This window comes from Ctenopharyngodon idella, chromosome 13, assembly GCF_019924925.1.
Source record: "Ctenopharyngodon idella isolate HZGC_01 chromosome 13, HZGC01, whole genome shotgun sequence".
NCBI classification, from domain to species: Eukaryota; Metazoa; Chordata; class Actinopteri; order Cypriniformes; family Xenocyprididae; genus Ctenopharyngodon; species Ctenopharyngodon idella.
Window position 1 is genome coordinate 26533509 of NC_067232.1, and position 14058 is coordinate 26547566.

The 14058-nt window shown below is 39.7% G+C and overlaps 1 protein-coding gene and 1 long non-coding RNA gene across 9 annotated transcripts in view; one reads left to right on the forward strand and one right to left on the reverse strand.

Moving 5' to 3' along the window:
• Window positions 1-12621, forward strand: part of nid1a (nidogen 1a) — a 47900-nt gene extending 35279 nt beyond the window's left edge. The window contains exons 15-20 of the mRNA XM_051915782.1: window positions 86-212; window positions 4621-4792; window positions 8554-8711; window positions 8905-9028; window positions 10570-10682; window positions 12159-12621. Coding sequence (XP_051771742.1) covers window positions 86-212; window positions 4621-4792; window positions 8554-8711; window positions 8905-9028; window positions 10570-10682; window positions 12159-12289 — 825 coding nt within the window. The 3' untranslated portion in view covers window positions 12290-12621. The remainder of the gene's footprint in view (window positions 1-85; window positions 213-4620; window positions 4793-8553; window positions 8712-8904; window positions 9029-10569; window positions 10683-12158) is intronic.
• On the reverse strand, window positions 4810-8544 carry LOC127524376 (uncharacterized). 8 transcript variants are annotated; one of them, XR_007933038.1, is made up of 3 exons: window positions 7921-8544; window positions 5777-7703; window positions 4810-5415 (listed from the first exon to the last, which is right to left on the reverse strand). It is a non-coding gene; the product is annotated as an uncharacterized LOC127524376 (long non-coding RNA). The 8 variants fall into 8 exon arrangements; XR_007933036.1 differs by having other exon boundaries at window positions 5631-7703; XR_007933033.1 differs by having other exon boundaries at window positions 5560-7703.
• Window positions 12622-14058: the final 1437 nt, after the last annotated feature.

A 14058-nucleotide genomic window follows, 5' to 3' on the forward strand; every position in this document is an offset into this window, starting at 1 on the left:
GAATGCCTGTGGCCAACTTTAGTGTCGTGTTGTGATCTTAAACTCTTCCATGCATATTTGTGAGATCTTTTTATGGTTTTTGCAGGAGAAAGTGGTGATTGGAATTGCTTATGACTGCACGGAGAAGATGGTGTATTGGACAGAAATCAGCACACCTGCCATTAGCAAAGCTAATCTACAAGGAGGAGAACCCATCCATCTCATTAAATCAGGTTCATTTAGACTTGTCCTAATGTCTTTACAAACCTGCATGATTCACTGCTTCTATGGATCACAAAAGAGTGTTTTTTTTTTTGTTTGTTTGTTTTTTAAATAAAAGTTACTTTAATTTTGATTTCATAGGACTCTGGTTAAAATCATCTCAAACTATAGACCTTATGCGCCAGAGAAACAAGCACGCCGCCATCTTTATAATATTGTCTTTGAACTTCTGTTTTTGCGGTAGCTCTGTACATTTCTATGGCATCACTGTCAAAGAATAATTAGCTGGTGAAGTGGATTTACTTGTTGTCAAGTTAATGAAAGTTATCGTGAGCATTGTAATGTTTAAAGCAGATGTCTTAACAAATGTCAGTAGAACGAGAAGATTTTAAAATGAGCAGTTCATTCATAAATACGTAAGATCGCTGTGGAAATACAAACCGGAAGACAAAAGACAACGAGCGCAGCGCTGAAAAGGGGCGGGGCTACATAAGGTCTATAGGTGGGTGATATTTCAAAAATATCATATCACAGGATCACAATCCAGTCTTTTCATGTTGGTTTTAGTTATTTTTTGCTATTTACTGAGAAATACACTATGGAATTTGTTTCCGCAAGGGAATAAAAATAAAAAAGGTAATTGTGACTTTTTATCCCACAATTCTGACATTTTTCTTGCAATGGCGAGTTTGTATCTAGCAAATAAACTACGCAATTGCAAGTTATAAAGTCCGAATTGCAGGATATAAACTTGCAAATCTGAGAAAAATTCTTAAAAAGTTGCAGTTACCTTTTTTATTATTATTATTCCATGGTAGAAACAAGCTTCTTTTAAAAAATAAATAAAAAATATAGCTGCAAGCAGCGATGGCGGGCACATAAAAACATAAAAGGACTATTTCGAATTCATTTGAATACACCACATTTACTGCAGCAGTTGGTGCCCATATGATCACACACACACACAGACAGAGACCCACACACACACACAAAGAGAGAGAGAGAAAGAGTGAGACTGAGGGGGGAGGGGGGGAGGACAGAGAGAGAGTGTGAAAAATCCACATTCAAACCAAAATATCTGACTTCCTGTTGGTCGGAGCTAATGACTGTAAATTAGAAAGTTGTCCGGCTTAATGAGAACATTATGTGTTCCAAATTTGGTGACTGTAGGTAAAAATAACCCCCCCACTTTTGTCAAAAGGTGGCGCTACTGAGCCCCTCCACCACGCCCGTTTCTAAGGCTTTGTCCATGTCTACTGGTCGACAACATTAATGTGTGTGTCGAGTTTCATGCAATTTGAAGCATGTTAAGAGCCTCAAAAACACTCAAGAATATTATTAAAGTTTGACATGTTGCCATGGCAACAATATTTAAGATATCACAAATACATTCACAGGTCTACATCTGCCATGTTTTGACATTATTGTGATGAAGTTTGAAGCAAATCGGGTAAAAAAAAAGAGGGTGATCTCAAAGCATTTTGAAAGTGACACACTTCCTGCTGCCAGTTGGTGGCGCTATAACTTTGACTCACAATAGTCACATCCATGTGACTGGACTCCTACAACCAACACACAGCTGAAGTTTCATAAAAATCAATCAATGTATGCATAAGTTATAACACACTTCCTTTTTCCCTTTTCTCGCCATAAATTCGTTGCCTCGCCACGGCCAAACCGTTTGAGATATCAAAAATCCGCTGGCAATTTTACATCACCAATCTTCACGCTGACCGAGTTTGGTGGTGATCGGATTAATCGCCTAGGAGGAGTATATCAGAGCATGCGTTTTTCAAACAACCCATAATAGCTGACTTCCTGTTGAGCGGGCGTATAACTTAGAGCACGAAAGTTGTTTGGCCTGATGAGGTCTATATGTGTACCGAGTTTCATACTAATATATGCAAGCATGTTTGATTTATGGCCAAGTTTTCGGATCCCATTTAACGGGGCGCTGTCGAGCCCCCCTGCCACGCCCGGGTACCAGCCTCTGTGGCGTCCTAATGGCCGCAGATTCCAATATGTGTGCCAATTTTCAAGAGTTTTTGAGCACGTTCAGGCCCCCAAAAGGCCCCGAATGTTTGAAAAAAATAAATAAATAAAAATAAAATAATAATCCTTAGGAGAACAATAGGCCCCTGCGCCTTAAGCCCCGAGTATACTTCACTTTCCGCGCCCGGACATGTCTCACGCCCAGTCGCGTCCGCGCATCTTTCAAAGTATACTAAACCACGGATGCGCGCGGATGAACGAGTTTGACACATGCGCAGTACATTTTTTTCCTATACTCTTTACCAGACATCGTGTCATCAACGGGACATTCGCTGGAAAGGATCGGAGGAGAAAATAGTGCATCCACCATTGCAACATAGTTGCACCAAGAGAACAGGAATCAAAAACAATGGAGAAGGCATGCTTCTTTACTCGTCTTGTTTTTGAATCGCTCTTTACACTGCACATTGTGCTCAGTACTGTGCGTATTGCCACCTAGTGGACTAGGTGTGCTTTCCTGCTTGCGCATGCACCGTCCACGCGGTCTCGAAATTTGGGCTGCACGCGGACAGGGTGTGCGGCCGGCCGCGAGTCAGACGCAACGAAAATTACGTCATGTGGACAGTGCACGAACGCGGACAGCCGAAGTATACCCGGGGCTTTAGTGGCTTGGGCCCTAAAAAAAAAAATTGAATAATCAAATAAGAATTATAATCAAATAAGAAACTGAATAATCAAATGTAAAAAATATAGCTGCGAGCAGCATCTATCAGGGTTCAAGGGCTTTAAGGCCTTTAAGCACATGTGTAACCATTTTGATCATAGATAGAACAGACCATTTACAGTAAATACAGGAAATTTACCATAGAAAATACATAGTTTTTAAGTTATCAATGTTGAGCCAAAAACCTAGGGCTAGTTCACCAAAGTTGGTTTTTGAAATAATCTCCAATATTTAACGAACGATTCGATGGACAGCGGCGGTCCTAGAGGCAGTTGCTCAGAATGAGGAGTTATACCATGTGGTATGAATGCCATGGTCATGCGTGAAAAATTGTGCGATACACGATCCTTTAAGCACATGAAACACACAAAGGCGCCCCCCGGTGGCCGATTTCTTTTGAATTTCTCACAGGCCTCTAGGGCCGTGAGTCAAACAGGCCCAGTGAGTTTCATTCCGATCGGCCTCCGTTAACCTTGTCTGATAGCTGCTCAAATTTCAGTGGCTGACATGTTTTTCAAGATACGTCAGTGTCCTCATAGACAGTCATGGCACCTTGGACGAAGACACCGCATGCCAATTTTCAAGTCGATCGGACTAACGGTGAAGTAGTTATAGCCATTTTTATGTTTTTTCCTACGTACTTGAACCCCTAATAAAACACTGCATAGTTGTCATATATTGCTGGTCAGTAAACACAACGAAGGAGATTCGCTAAAGAAGTCTTTAATTTAAATCCAAAAATACTCAGAATACAGGACCAAGGAAGATCCAACACTAACCAAACGTGCATAGTTTCGTTACATCATTTTAACGCAAGACAAAGAACTGGGGAGAACTAAGGACTTAAATACATGAGGGAGAAAACTAACAGAACTAAGAACAGGTGAAGTACTAATTAGGAACCATGGAAACAAACTAGGGCATGATAATTAACTAGAGAAACAAACAAGCAAGGATCAGGAACATAGGCAAACGGGCACAGGGAAAACCAAACTAAAACATAAACCTGACAATAGTCTTCACTCTATGAATTAAATACATTCTTATCAAAGCTACAAAAGTTCTTAACTCATTAAAAGTATATTCCGTGCATGAGCTTCCAGTGTGTGCGCTTAGAAAAATGTACGTCAGAACAGCGTGCGAGTAAATGGTGTGAAAGTTTAAATGAGCAAGGCTTTAAAATGCATGCACATAATAAACTCTCATGCCAACAAAGAACATCAATATGATAATCAAAAACAATAATAATCAAAAAACAGCCATCCCAGCTAACAGGGAATGTTCTCAGAACTTTAGCTAACGTTCTGACAAGAGTTTCGAACAAACGCTCTTCCAGTAATGTTAACAGAACGTTCTTTCAAAGTTACTGGTATTTAATAATGTTCTCAAAACATCAGCACAGAAATATTATTTATACTTCGTTCATGGAACATTTGTTTTAGATGGACGTTCATCTAATGTTTATTTTCACTTGTTACTTTTGAATGTTCTCTGAACATTCTGAAACATTCCCATAATGTTTGCAAAATGATAAAACGGAATGTTCCCTACATATTTTTGTTAGCTGGGATTGAACTGCAACTAATAGAATGTGCACTGTAGCACAACACTAACCATCTCTCAATAAAGGCAGGTTGTTTTAATCATTCCTGTCTAACACGGTCATATCACACACCACTATCTCAAACTGACTTTTGTTTCAGATCTTGGCAGTCCTGAGGGCATCGCAATTGACCATCTGGGCAGAAACATGTTTTGGACAGACTCCATGAAGGACAGAATTGAAGTTTCCTCATTAGACGGATCCCATCGGCGTGTCTTGGTTAACACAGACCTGGTTAACCCGAGAGCCATCCTCACCGACCCCACAAACGGGTATGTGACTAAATAGGAACAACCAGTCGCCAGTCGCATAAATGGCTTAGACTAGTTAGTCTTCAGTTTCTTTACTTTAATACTGGTCAACTTACATAAAAAGTTAGATTGTTCTTATTTTTCAATCATAAAAGTAAGACTGACTAGTTGGTCAGACTAGTTATAAAGTTATTATTTTATGCAACTGGCCACAGGGTCTAAAATTAACACTTAAAATGTGAGGGACAGAGTGATTTTGGCAAGTAAAGAAAATGCTAAAGAAAATGCTACTTTCCTCTCAGATAGAAATGCAACGTAGTACATGTTTAAATTGTATGAATGATAATCTGACCCTTTTGAGCGATTCAATAATATTAAATAATAAAGGCTTTTTACACAGGTGAGTTAAGGCTGCTCTGTGCCTGCTCAAAATTCTGTGTAAAGACATAATGCTGCATAAAAGCCAGACCAAATTATGCCTGCTCTGACCCACCTCAGTCCCTAGTGTCAAAGTATACAGTTGAAATTGCTGTGTAAATGCCACCTCAATAAAGTCTGTGTGAAGACACCTTAATGCCAGCTCTGAAGCACTTCTGAGCCATATTTGTAAATGTCTCTGCATTAAACAGTCTGTGTAACGACACCTAAATGCCAGCTCTGAAGCGCTTCTGTGCCACATTTGTAAATTTCTCCGCATTAAACAGTGTTAAGACACCTTAATGCCAGCTCTGAAGCGCTTATGTGCCACATTTGTAAATTTCTCCGCATTAAACAGTGTGTTAAGACACCTTAATGCCAGCTCTGAAGCGCTTCTGTGCCACATTTGTAAATACCTCAGCATTAAACAGTGTTAAGACACCTTAATGCCAGCTCTGAAGCGCTTCTGTGCCACATTTGTAAATACCTCAGCATTAAACAGTGTTAAGACACCTTAATGCCAGCTCTGAAGTGCTTATGTGCCACATTTGTAAATTTCTCCGCATTAAACAGTCTCTGTTAAGACACCTTAATGCCAGCTCTGAAGCGCTTCTGTGCCACATTTGTAAATACCTCAGCATTAAACAGTGTTAAGACACCTTAATGCCAGCTCTGAAGCGCTTATGTGCCACATTTGTAAATTTCTCCGCATTAAACAGTGTGTTAAGACACCTTAATGCCAGCTCTGAAGCGCTTCTGTGCCACATTTGTAAATACCTCAGCATTAAACAGTGTTAAGACACCTTAATGCCAGCTCTGAAGCGCTTCTGTGCCACATTTGTAAATTTCTCTGCATTAAACAGTCTGTGTTAAGACACCTAAATGCCAGCTCTGAAGTGCTTCTGTGCCACATTTGTAAATTTCTCCGCATTAAACAGTCTGTGTTAAGACACCTTAATGCCAGCTCGGAAGCGCTTCTGTGCCACATTTGTAAATGCCTCAGCATTAAACATAGTTAAGACACCTTAATGCCAGCTCTGAAGCGCTTCTGTGCCACATTTGTAAATGCCTCAGCATTAAACAGTGTGTTAAGACACCTTAATGCCAGCTCTGAAGCGCTTCTGTGCCACATTTGTAAATACCTCAGCATTAAACAGTGTTAAGACACCTTAATGCCAGCTCTGAAGCGCTTCTGTGCCACATTTGTATATGCCTCAGCATTAAACAGTGTTAAGACACCTTAATGCCAGCTCTGAAGTGCTTCTGTGCCACATTTGTAAATTTCTCCGCATTAAACAGTCTGTGTTAAGACACCTTAATGCCAGCTCTGAAGCGCTTCTGTGCCACATTTGTAAATGCCTCAGCATTAAACAGTGTTAAGACACCTAAATGCCAGCTCTGAAGCGCTTCTGTGCCACATTTGTAAATGCCTCAGCATTAAACAGTGTTAAGACACCTTAATGCCAGCTCTGAAGCGCTTCTGTGCCACATTTGTATATGCCTCAGCATTAAACAGTGTTAAGACACCTTAATGCCAGCTCTGAAGTGCTTCTGTGCCACATTTGTAAATTTCTCCGCATTAAACAGTCTGTGTTAAGACACCTTAATGCCAGCTCTGAAGCGCTTCTGTGCCACATTTGTAAATGCCTCAGCATTAAACAGTGTTAAGACACCTAAATGCCAGCTCTGAAGCACTTCTGTGCCACATTTGTAAATACCTCAGCATTAAACAGTGTTAAGACACCTTAATGCCAGCTCTGAAGCGCTTCTGTGCCACATTTGTAAATACCTCAGCATTAAACAGTGTTAAGACACCTTAATGCCAGCTCTGAAGTGCTTATGTGCCACATTTGTAAATTTCTCCGCATTAAACAGTCTCTGTTAAGACACCTTAATGCCAGCTCTGAAGCGCTTCTGTGCCACATTTGTAAATACCTCAGCATTAAACAGTGTTAAGACACCTTAATGCCAGCTCTGAAGCGCTTATGTGCCACATTTGTAAATTTCTCCGCATTAAACAGTGTGTTAAGACACCTTAATGCCAGCTCTGAAGCGCTTCTGTGCCACATTTGTAAATACCTCAGCATTAAACAGTGTTAAGACACCTTAATGCCAGCTCTGAAGTGCTTATGTGCCACATTTGTAAATTTCTCCGCATTAAACAGTCTCTGTTAAGACACCTTAATGCCAGCTCTGAAGCGCTTCTGTGCCACATTTGTAAATACCTCAGCATTAAACAGTGTTAAGACACCTTAATGCCAGCTCTGAAGCGCTTATGTGCCACATTTGTAAATTTCTCCGCATTAAACAGTGTGTTAAGACACCTTAATGCCAGCTCTGAAGCGCTTCTGTGCCACATTTGTAAATACCTCAGCATTAAACAGTGTTAAGACACCTTAATGCCAGCTCTGAAGCGCTTCTGTGCCACATTTGTAAATTTCTCTGCATTAAACAGTCTGTGTTAAGACACCTAAATGCCAGCTCTGAAGTGCTTCTGTGCCACATTTGTAAATTTCTCCGCATTAAACAGTGTGTTAAGACACCTTAATGCCAGCTCGGAAGCGCTTCTGTGCCACATTTGTAAATGCCTCAGCATTAAACATAGTTAAGACACCTTAATGCCAGCTCTGAAGCGCTTCTGTGCCACATTTGTAAATGCCTCAGCATTAAACAGTGTGTTAAGACACCTTAATGCCAGCTCTGAAGCGCTTCTGTGCCACATTTGTAAATACCTCAGCATTAAACAGTGTTAAGACACCTTAATGCCAGCTCTGAAGCGCTTCTGTGCCACATTTGTATATGCCTCAGCATTAAACAGTGTTAAGACACCTTAATGCCAGCTCTGAAGTGCTTCTGTGCCACATTTGTAAATTTCTCCGCATTAAACAGTCTGTGTTAAGACACCTTAATGCCAGCTCTGAAGCGCTTCTGTGCCACATTTGTAAATGCCTCAGCATTAAACAGTGTTAAGACACCTAAATGCCAGCTCTGAAGTGCTTCTGTGCCACATTTGTAAATGCCTCAGCATTAAACTGTGTTAAGACACCTTAATGCCAGCTCTGAAGCGCTTCTGTGCCACATTTGTAAATACCTCAGCATTAAACAGTGTTAAGACACCTTAATGCCAGCTCTGAAGTGTTTCTGTGCCACATTTGTAAATTTCTCCGCATTAAACAGTGTGTTAAGACACCTTAATGCCAGCTCTGAAGTGCTTCTGTGCCACATTTGCAATAATAATTTGGCATAATAATAATACCGTTTTGTTTATATACTCATTCTTGCCATTATGTGATTTCCAAAGTACCACAAATTTCTGCAGTGAAATAGTTATTGCGAAGTGTTTTCAATGTCTGTTTCTCCGTCAGCTACATCTACTGGGCCGACTGGAACAGGGACTCCCCCAAAATTGAGATGGCTTACATGGACGGCACAAATCGGAGGGTCCTGGCCAAGGATGACTTGGGCCTCCCCAACGGTTTAACTTACGACCCTCAGACATCTCTGCTGTGCTGGGCGGATGCCGGTATGGCTCTAGTTCAGACCTCACGCTGAGAAACATTCACTAGTGCAATAAAGTCACAGCAGTTTGAGCCTCTTGGCGGAAAAACAACTTATTTTGATCACTTGTTTAGCTTATTAAAGCCACAAGCTCCATAAAATGCTTTGCTTGGTTGAAACCTTTGTATTGATGGTGATGTTTGGTGTTTTTGATGCAGGTACACATAAAGTGGAGTGCATGAATCCGCAGCAGGGCAGTCGGACGCAGCTTATGGAGGGAATTCAGTATCCCTTCGGAATGACTACTGACGGAAGGAACCTCTACTACACTGACTGGACGAGGTGAACCTTCCCTTTAACAGAATTACGCTTTAATGAGAAGTTAACTGAAATCAAGTGCTTTCAACAAATAGTTACATCGTTGCATCATAGCCCTCTCCCACTGGCGTTCAGTCGTTTAACCTGCCTACAAATACATTACCACATATAAAACCGTCATTTACAGACAAAAGGCCCTATTTTAACGTCATTTTTCATCAGTTTAATGCATTCTTGCTGAATTAAAGTATTAATTTCTCAAAAACAACTTACTGACCCCAAACCTTTGAATGGTAGTTTATTATAAGAGAATAACAGGAATAATGCGAGCTTCTGGGTCCAAAATTTGTGCAGAAAATCATCAGATTTAATTTGATCATGTGTCTGTTTGCCAGCACAGATTCCCTCAACAGCAGCAGGTACAGATTTGGCACTTTAACCCTGGATGTGTTTGCTATGCAGAGGCACTGAGGTCAGGTCAAGAGGCCTGTTTCAAGGCCTGTGGCAGCTGTGTACAATTTCACAGCCTGTCCAGTGGCCTCTCTCTGATCTTCCTACAGCCTTTTGCTCTCTGTTAGTGACAGTCACAATAGAGCATATTATAGTAATTAAGAATAATGAGCAGTGCAAAAACAACTTGTTACAGCAGTGAGGATTTGGGAGGAAAATGTGCTTCATTTTCATGAAATGATGCAAAACAGTCTTAATTGTTCTTAATGCAAAATGCACTTGCGTCTTTAAAGTTTGGTTAAGATTATTTTTTTATGTTTTGAAAGAAGTCTCTTCTGCTCACAAAGGCTGCATTTATTTGATAAAAATACAGTAAAAAATGTGAAATATTATTACAATTTAAAATAGCTGTCTTCTATGTGAATATATAGTAAACTGTAATTTATTCCTGTGATCAAAGCTGAATTTTCAGCATCATTACTCCAGTCTTCAGTGTCACATGATCCTTCAGAAATCATTCTAATATGATTATTTGCTGCTCAAGAAACATTTATGATTATTGTCAATGTCTGCATAATATTTTTGTGGAAACCAGGATACCATTCAAAAGTTTGGGGTAAGTAAGATTTTAAAAATGAACAAAAACGTCCTTTTATTCATCAAGGATGCATTAAATTGATCAAAAGTGACATTAAAGACATTATAATGTATAATAAATACATATAATATAAAGACATATAAATGCTGTTCTTTTGAACTTTCTATTCATCAAAGATTAAACAAAAATATTAAGCAGCAAAAACGGTTTTCAACAATGATAATTATAAGACCCATTATTAATAATTGAGCACCAAAAATAATTAAAGGATCACGTGACATTGAAGACTGGAGTAATGATGCTGAAAATTCAGCTTTGATCACAGGAATAAATTACATTTTACTAAATATTCACATAGAAAATGATTTTAACTGTATTTCTGATCAAATAAATGCAGCCTTGGTGTGCAGAAGAGACTTAAATAATAATCCTTATTATTCATATATACTGTACATTCATATGTATCATAAACATAAAGAGTTTTTCCTGATGGTTGTGTGTGTTTGTGTTGGATCAGGGGTGCTATAGTCGTGGTGGATCGCCACTCTAGAAGAGAGGTCGATGAGTTCCAGCCTCAGAAACAAACACGTCTGTACGGGATCACCACTGCACACGCCCACTGCCCCTCTGGTATGGTTTCTCTTTCTCATGTGTTTCAGTTCTTAGGGCCCGTTCACACCAAGAACTATAACTATAAAGATAACTATATTATCATCCACACCAGCGGACGATATCATTCTGTTTATTACACCTGACAGGTGAAGTGAATAACACTGATTATCTCTTCATCACAGCACTTGTTAGTGGGTGGGATATATTAGGCAGCAAGTGAACATTTTGTCCTCAAAGTTGATGTGTTAGAAGCAGGAAAAATGGGCAAGCGTAAGGATTTGAGCAAGTTTGACAAGGACCAGATTGTGATGACTAGACGACTGGGTCAGAGCATCTCCAAAACTGCACTCTTGAGGGGTGTTCCCGGTCTGCAGTGGTCAGTATCTATCAAAAGTGGTCCAAGGAAGGAACAGTGGTGAACCAGACACAGGGTCATGGGCGGCCAAGGCTCATTGATGCACGTGGGGAGCGAAGGCTGGCCCGTGTGGTCCGATCCAACAGACGAGCTACTGTAGCTCAAATTGCTCAAGAAGTTAATGCTGGTTCTGATAGAAAGGTGTCAGAATACACAGTGCATCACAGTTTGTTGCGAATGGAGCTGCATAGCTGCAGACCAGTCAGGGTGCCCGTGCTGACCCCTGTCCACCGCCGAAAGAGCCAACAGTGGACACGTGAGCGTCAGAACTGGACCACGGAGCAATGGAAGAAGGTGGCCTGGTCTGATGAATCACATTTTCTTTTACATCACGTGGATGGCCGGGTGCGTGTGTGTCGCTTACCTGAGGAACACATGGCACCAGGATGCACTATGGGAAGAAGGCAAGCCGGCGGGGGCAGTGTGATGCTTTGGGCAATGTTATGGGAAACCTTGAGTCCTGCCATCCATGTGGATGTTACTTTGACACGTACCACCTACCTAAGCATTGTTGCAGACCATGTACACCCTTTCATGGTGGCTGTGGCCTCTTTCAGCAGGATAATGCTCCTGCCACAAAGCAAAAATGGTTCAGGAATGGTTTGAGGAGCACAACAACGAGTTTGAGGTGTTGACTTGGCCTCCAAATTCCCCAGATCTCAATCCAATGGAGCATCTGTGGGATGTGCTGAACAAACTAGTCAGATCCATGGAGGCTCCACCTCACAACTTACAGGACTTAAAGGATCTGCTGCTAACATCTTGGTGTCAGATACCACAGCACACCTTCAGGGGTCTAGAGGAGTCCATGCCTCGACGGGTCAGGGCTGTTTTGGCAGCAAAAGGGGGACCAACACAATATTAGGAAGGTGGTCGTAATGTTATGCCTGATCGGTGTATACGTATATATGGTTTATTAATGTAACCAATCAGATGGTATTTAGGTGTTTGAGGCTATTTTTATATGAAACAGGTGTTGCATTTCATATATTAATCTGAACCCTTAAAACAAAGGTTTAAATTATCGTAATTTGTACCATTAATGCAGCTAATGTGAGATGGTCAATGTTCCCCATCAGGTCAAAACTACTGCTCGACCAATAACGGAGGCTGCACTCACTTGTGTCTGGCGACACCTGCTGGCCGCTCATGCAGATGTCCAGACAATGCTGTAGGACTGGGCTGTGTGGAACGGGAAGGCAGGAACTGAAGATTCAGAGAAATGTGAGCAATTACATGGCAGTTCCTTCACGACCGTTCATCTGAACAGTTCTACTTATTGTTGTGAAGCTTCATGATCAACTGAAAGATGCAATAAAGCCACACTCTCTATTAAAGATTATGAAATGCATTTGTGCCTTAAATATGCTCATGGTGCTTTAAAGAGCAATTAAATGCTAATGAGGTCATTGTGAATATCTCTTTTTAAACAGCAGAGTATCCTTTCTAAGAGGTAAAGAAATTAAACAATTGTGAAATAACCTGACATAAATAAATGTTTACACATACAACTTTGCAATAAAATCATATTTTGTTTATTTAGCCTTGTCGTATTTTAATATATTGTTCGAGTGCTTGTTTTCTCTGTTTTTCTATGTTCCAAACTCTCATGCTGGGATAATGAATCTCAGAAGGGAACACAGGTAAATAAAGCACTTGTGCTCAGGAATAACCACCAGATGGCAACAGCAGCCTTAAAATCAGCCGAAAATGTTGTCCTTCCCTTAGCAAACCATTAGATTGTCTGGTTATTCTTTTCTCTTCTCTTTGACTGTTCACATCATTAATCACATCATAATATTCTTTGATTTATGTACTTATTATTATTATTATTTTACATTTAACAATTGTGTTATCAAGTGTTGTCACCACTGAAAAATTTCAGCTGATTTCAGTATGATAACTGGAAATGTAATATATTTCAGGTAAATTAATAGAAATGATCAAATATGGACACCATTTTTTTTTTCTCAAACAGCCTTTCTGTCATGATCATGGAATTAATAATGTAAAGTCTGATAAATAAAAACATTTTGAGATGGAAAAATTAATAGTGATGCATTTAAATTTGTACAAACATATGATTAAATACATGCATAATATGTTATGGATAGTTAAAATGTGTTTTATAATATAAGGGAAAATTCTAATAATTGCTAAAAGTTGAAACAAACTTAATTTTTAAACAATCAGAAATGCAACAATAATAAACAAGAATAAAATATGAATACGATTGATGTGCTATTGAATATTAGTTAGATCAGGATGAAATATGAGTAATTTATGGTAGTACTTTGACGTTTAATGCATGAAGAAGACACTTAAATAATAATTTAATAATCAGAAACCTCTTTTTTCTGTAGTATTGAAAGAATTAGAAAATTATATGGTTTCTATTAAGGACAGTACAAACAAAAAAGCTGTTAAAATTTTGTGAAATATCAAAACCTTTTATTGTTTATTTGGTTTATTTAGTTTTGTTTTTATTTACTTCATCATTTGGCTGATATTGTATTTTATATTTTTGTATCTTTAACCCTGGCATTTTTTTCTGTTTCTATTTTGTAATTGTTGTTCAAGCATGAATAAATAAATAAATTAAAAAACAAAAAAGCACTTAAATAATGAATGAATCTGTACAAAAGAATGGTGAACAGTCATGGAACAGTGGCCTCAAATCTGATCAGAGATCAGACTTAAAATCCGTTTAAATATAATTTACTGCTTCGGGCTTTAAAAACAGTCCCGCAAACATCCTCTTATTCCCACAATAAAGAGGAAAATAAAAACGAACATTATTCTTTACTGTGACTGGAGCTCCCGGGGCCGCTGCGCAGTGGCGTCATCACGTCAGCCCCGCCCACAGCGGGAACAAGAGCGTAAGCACCTAAGCCCCGCCCTTACAGGGGGGACACGATTGGCGTCATCAGAATGACTGGTGAGAGGGAGCGTCCGCAGAGGCCGCGGATTTGATTGACA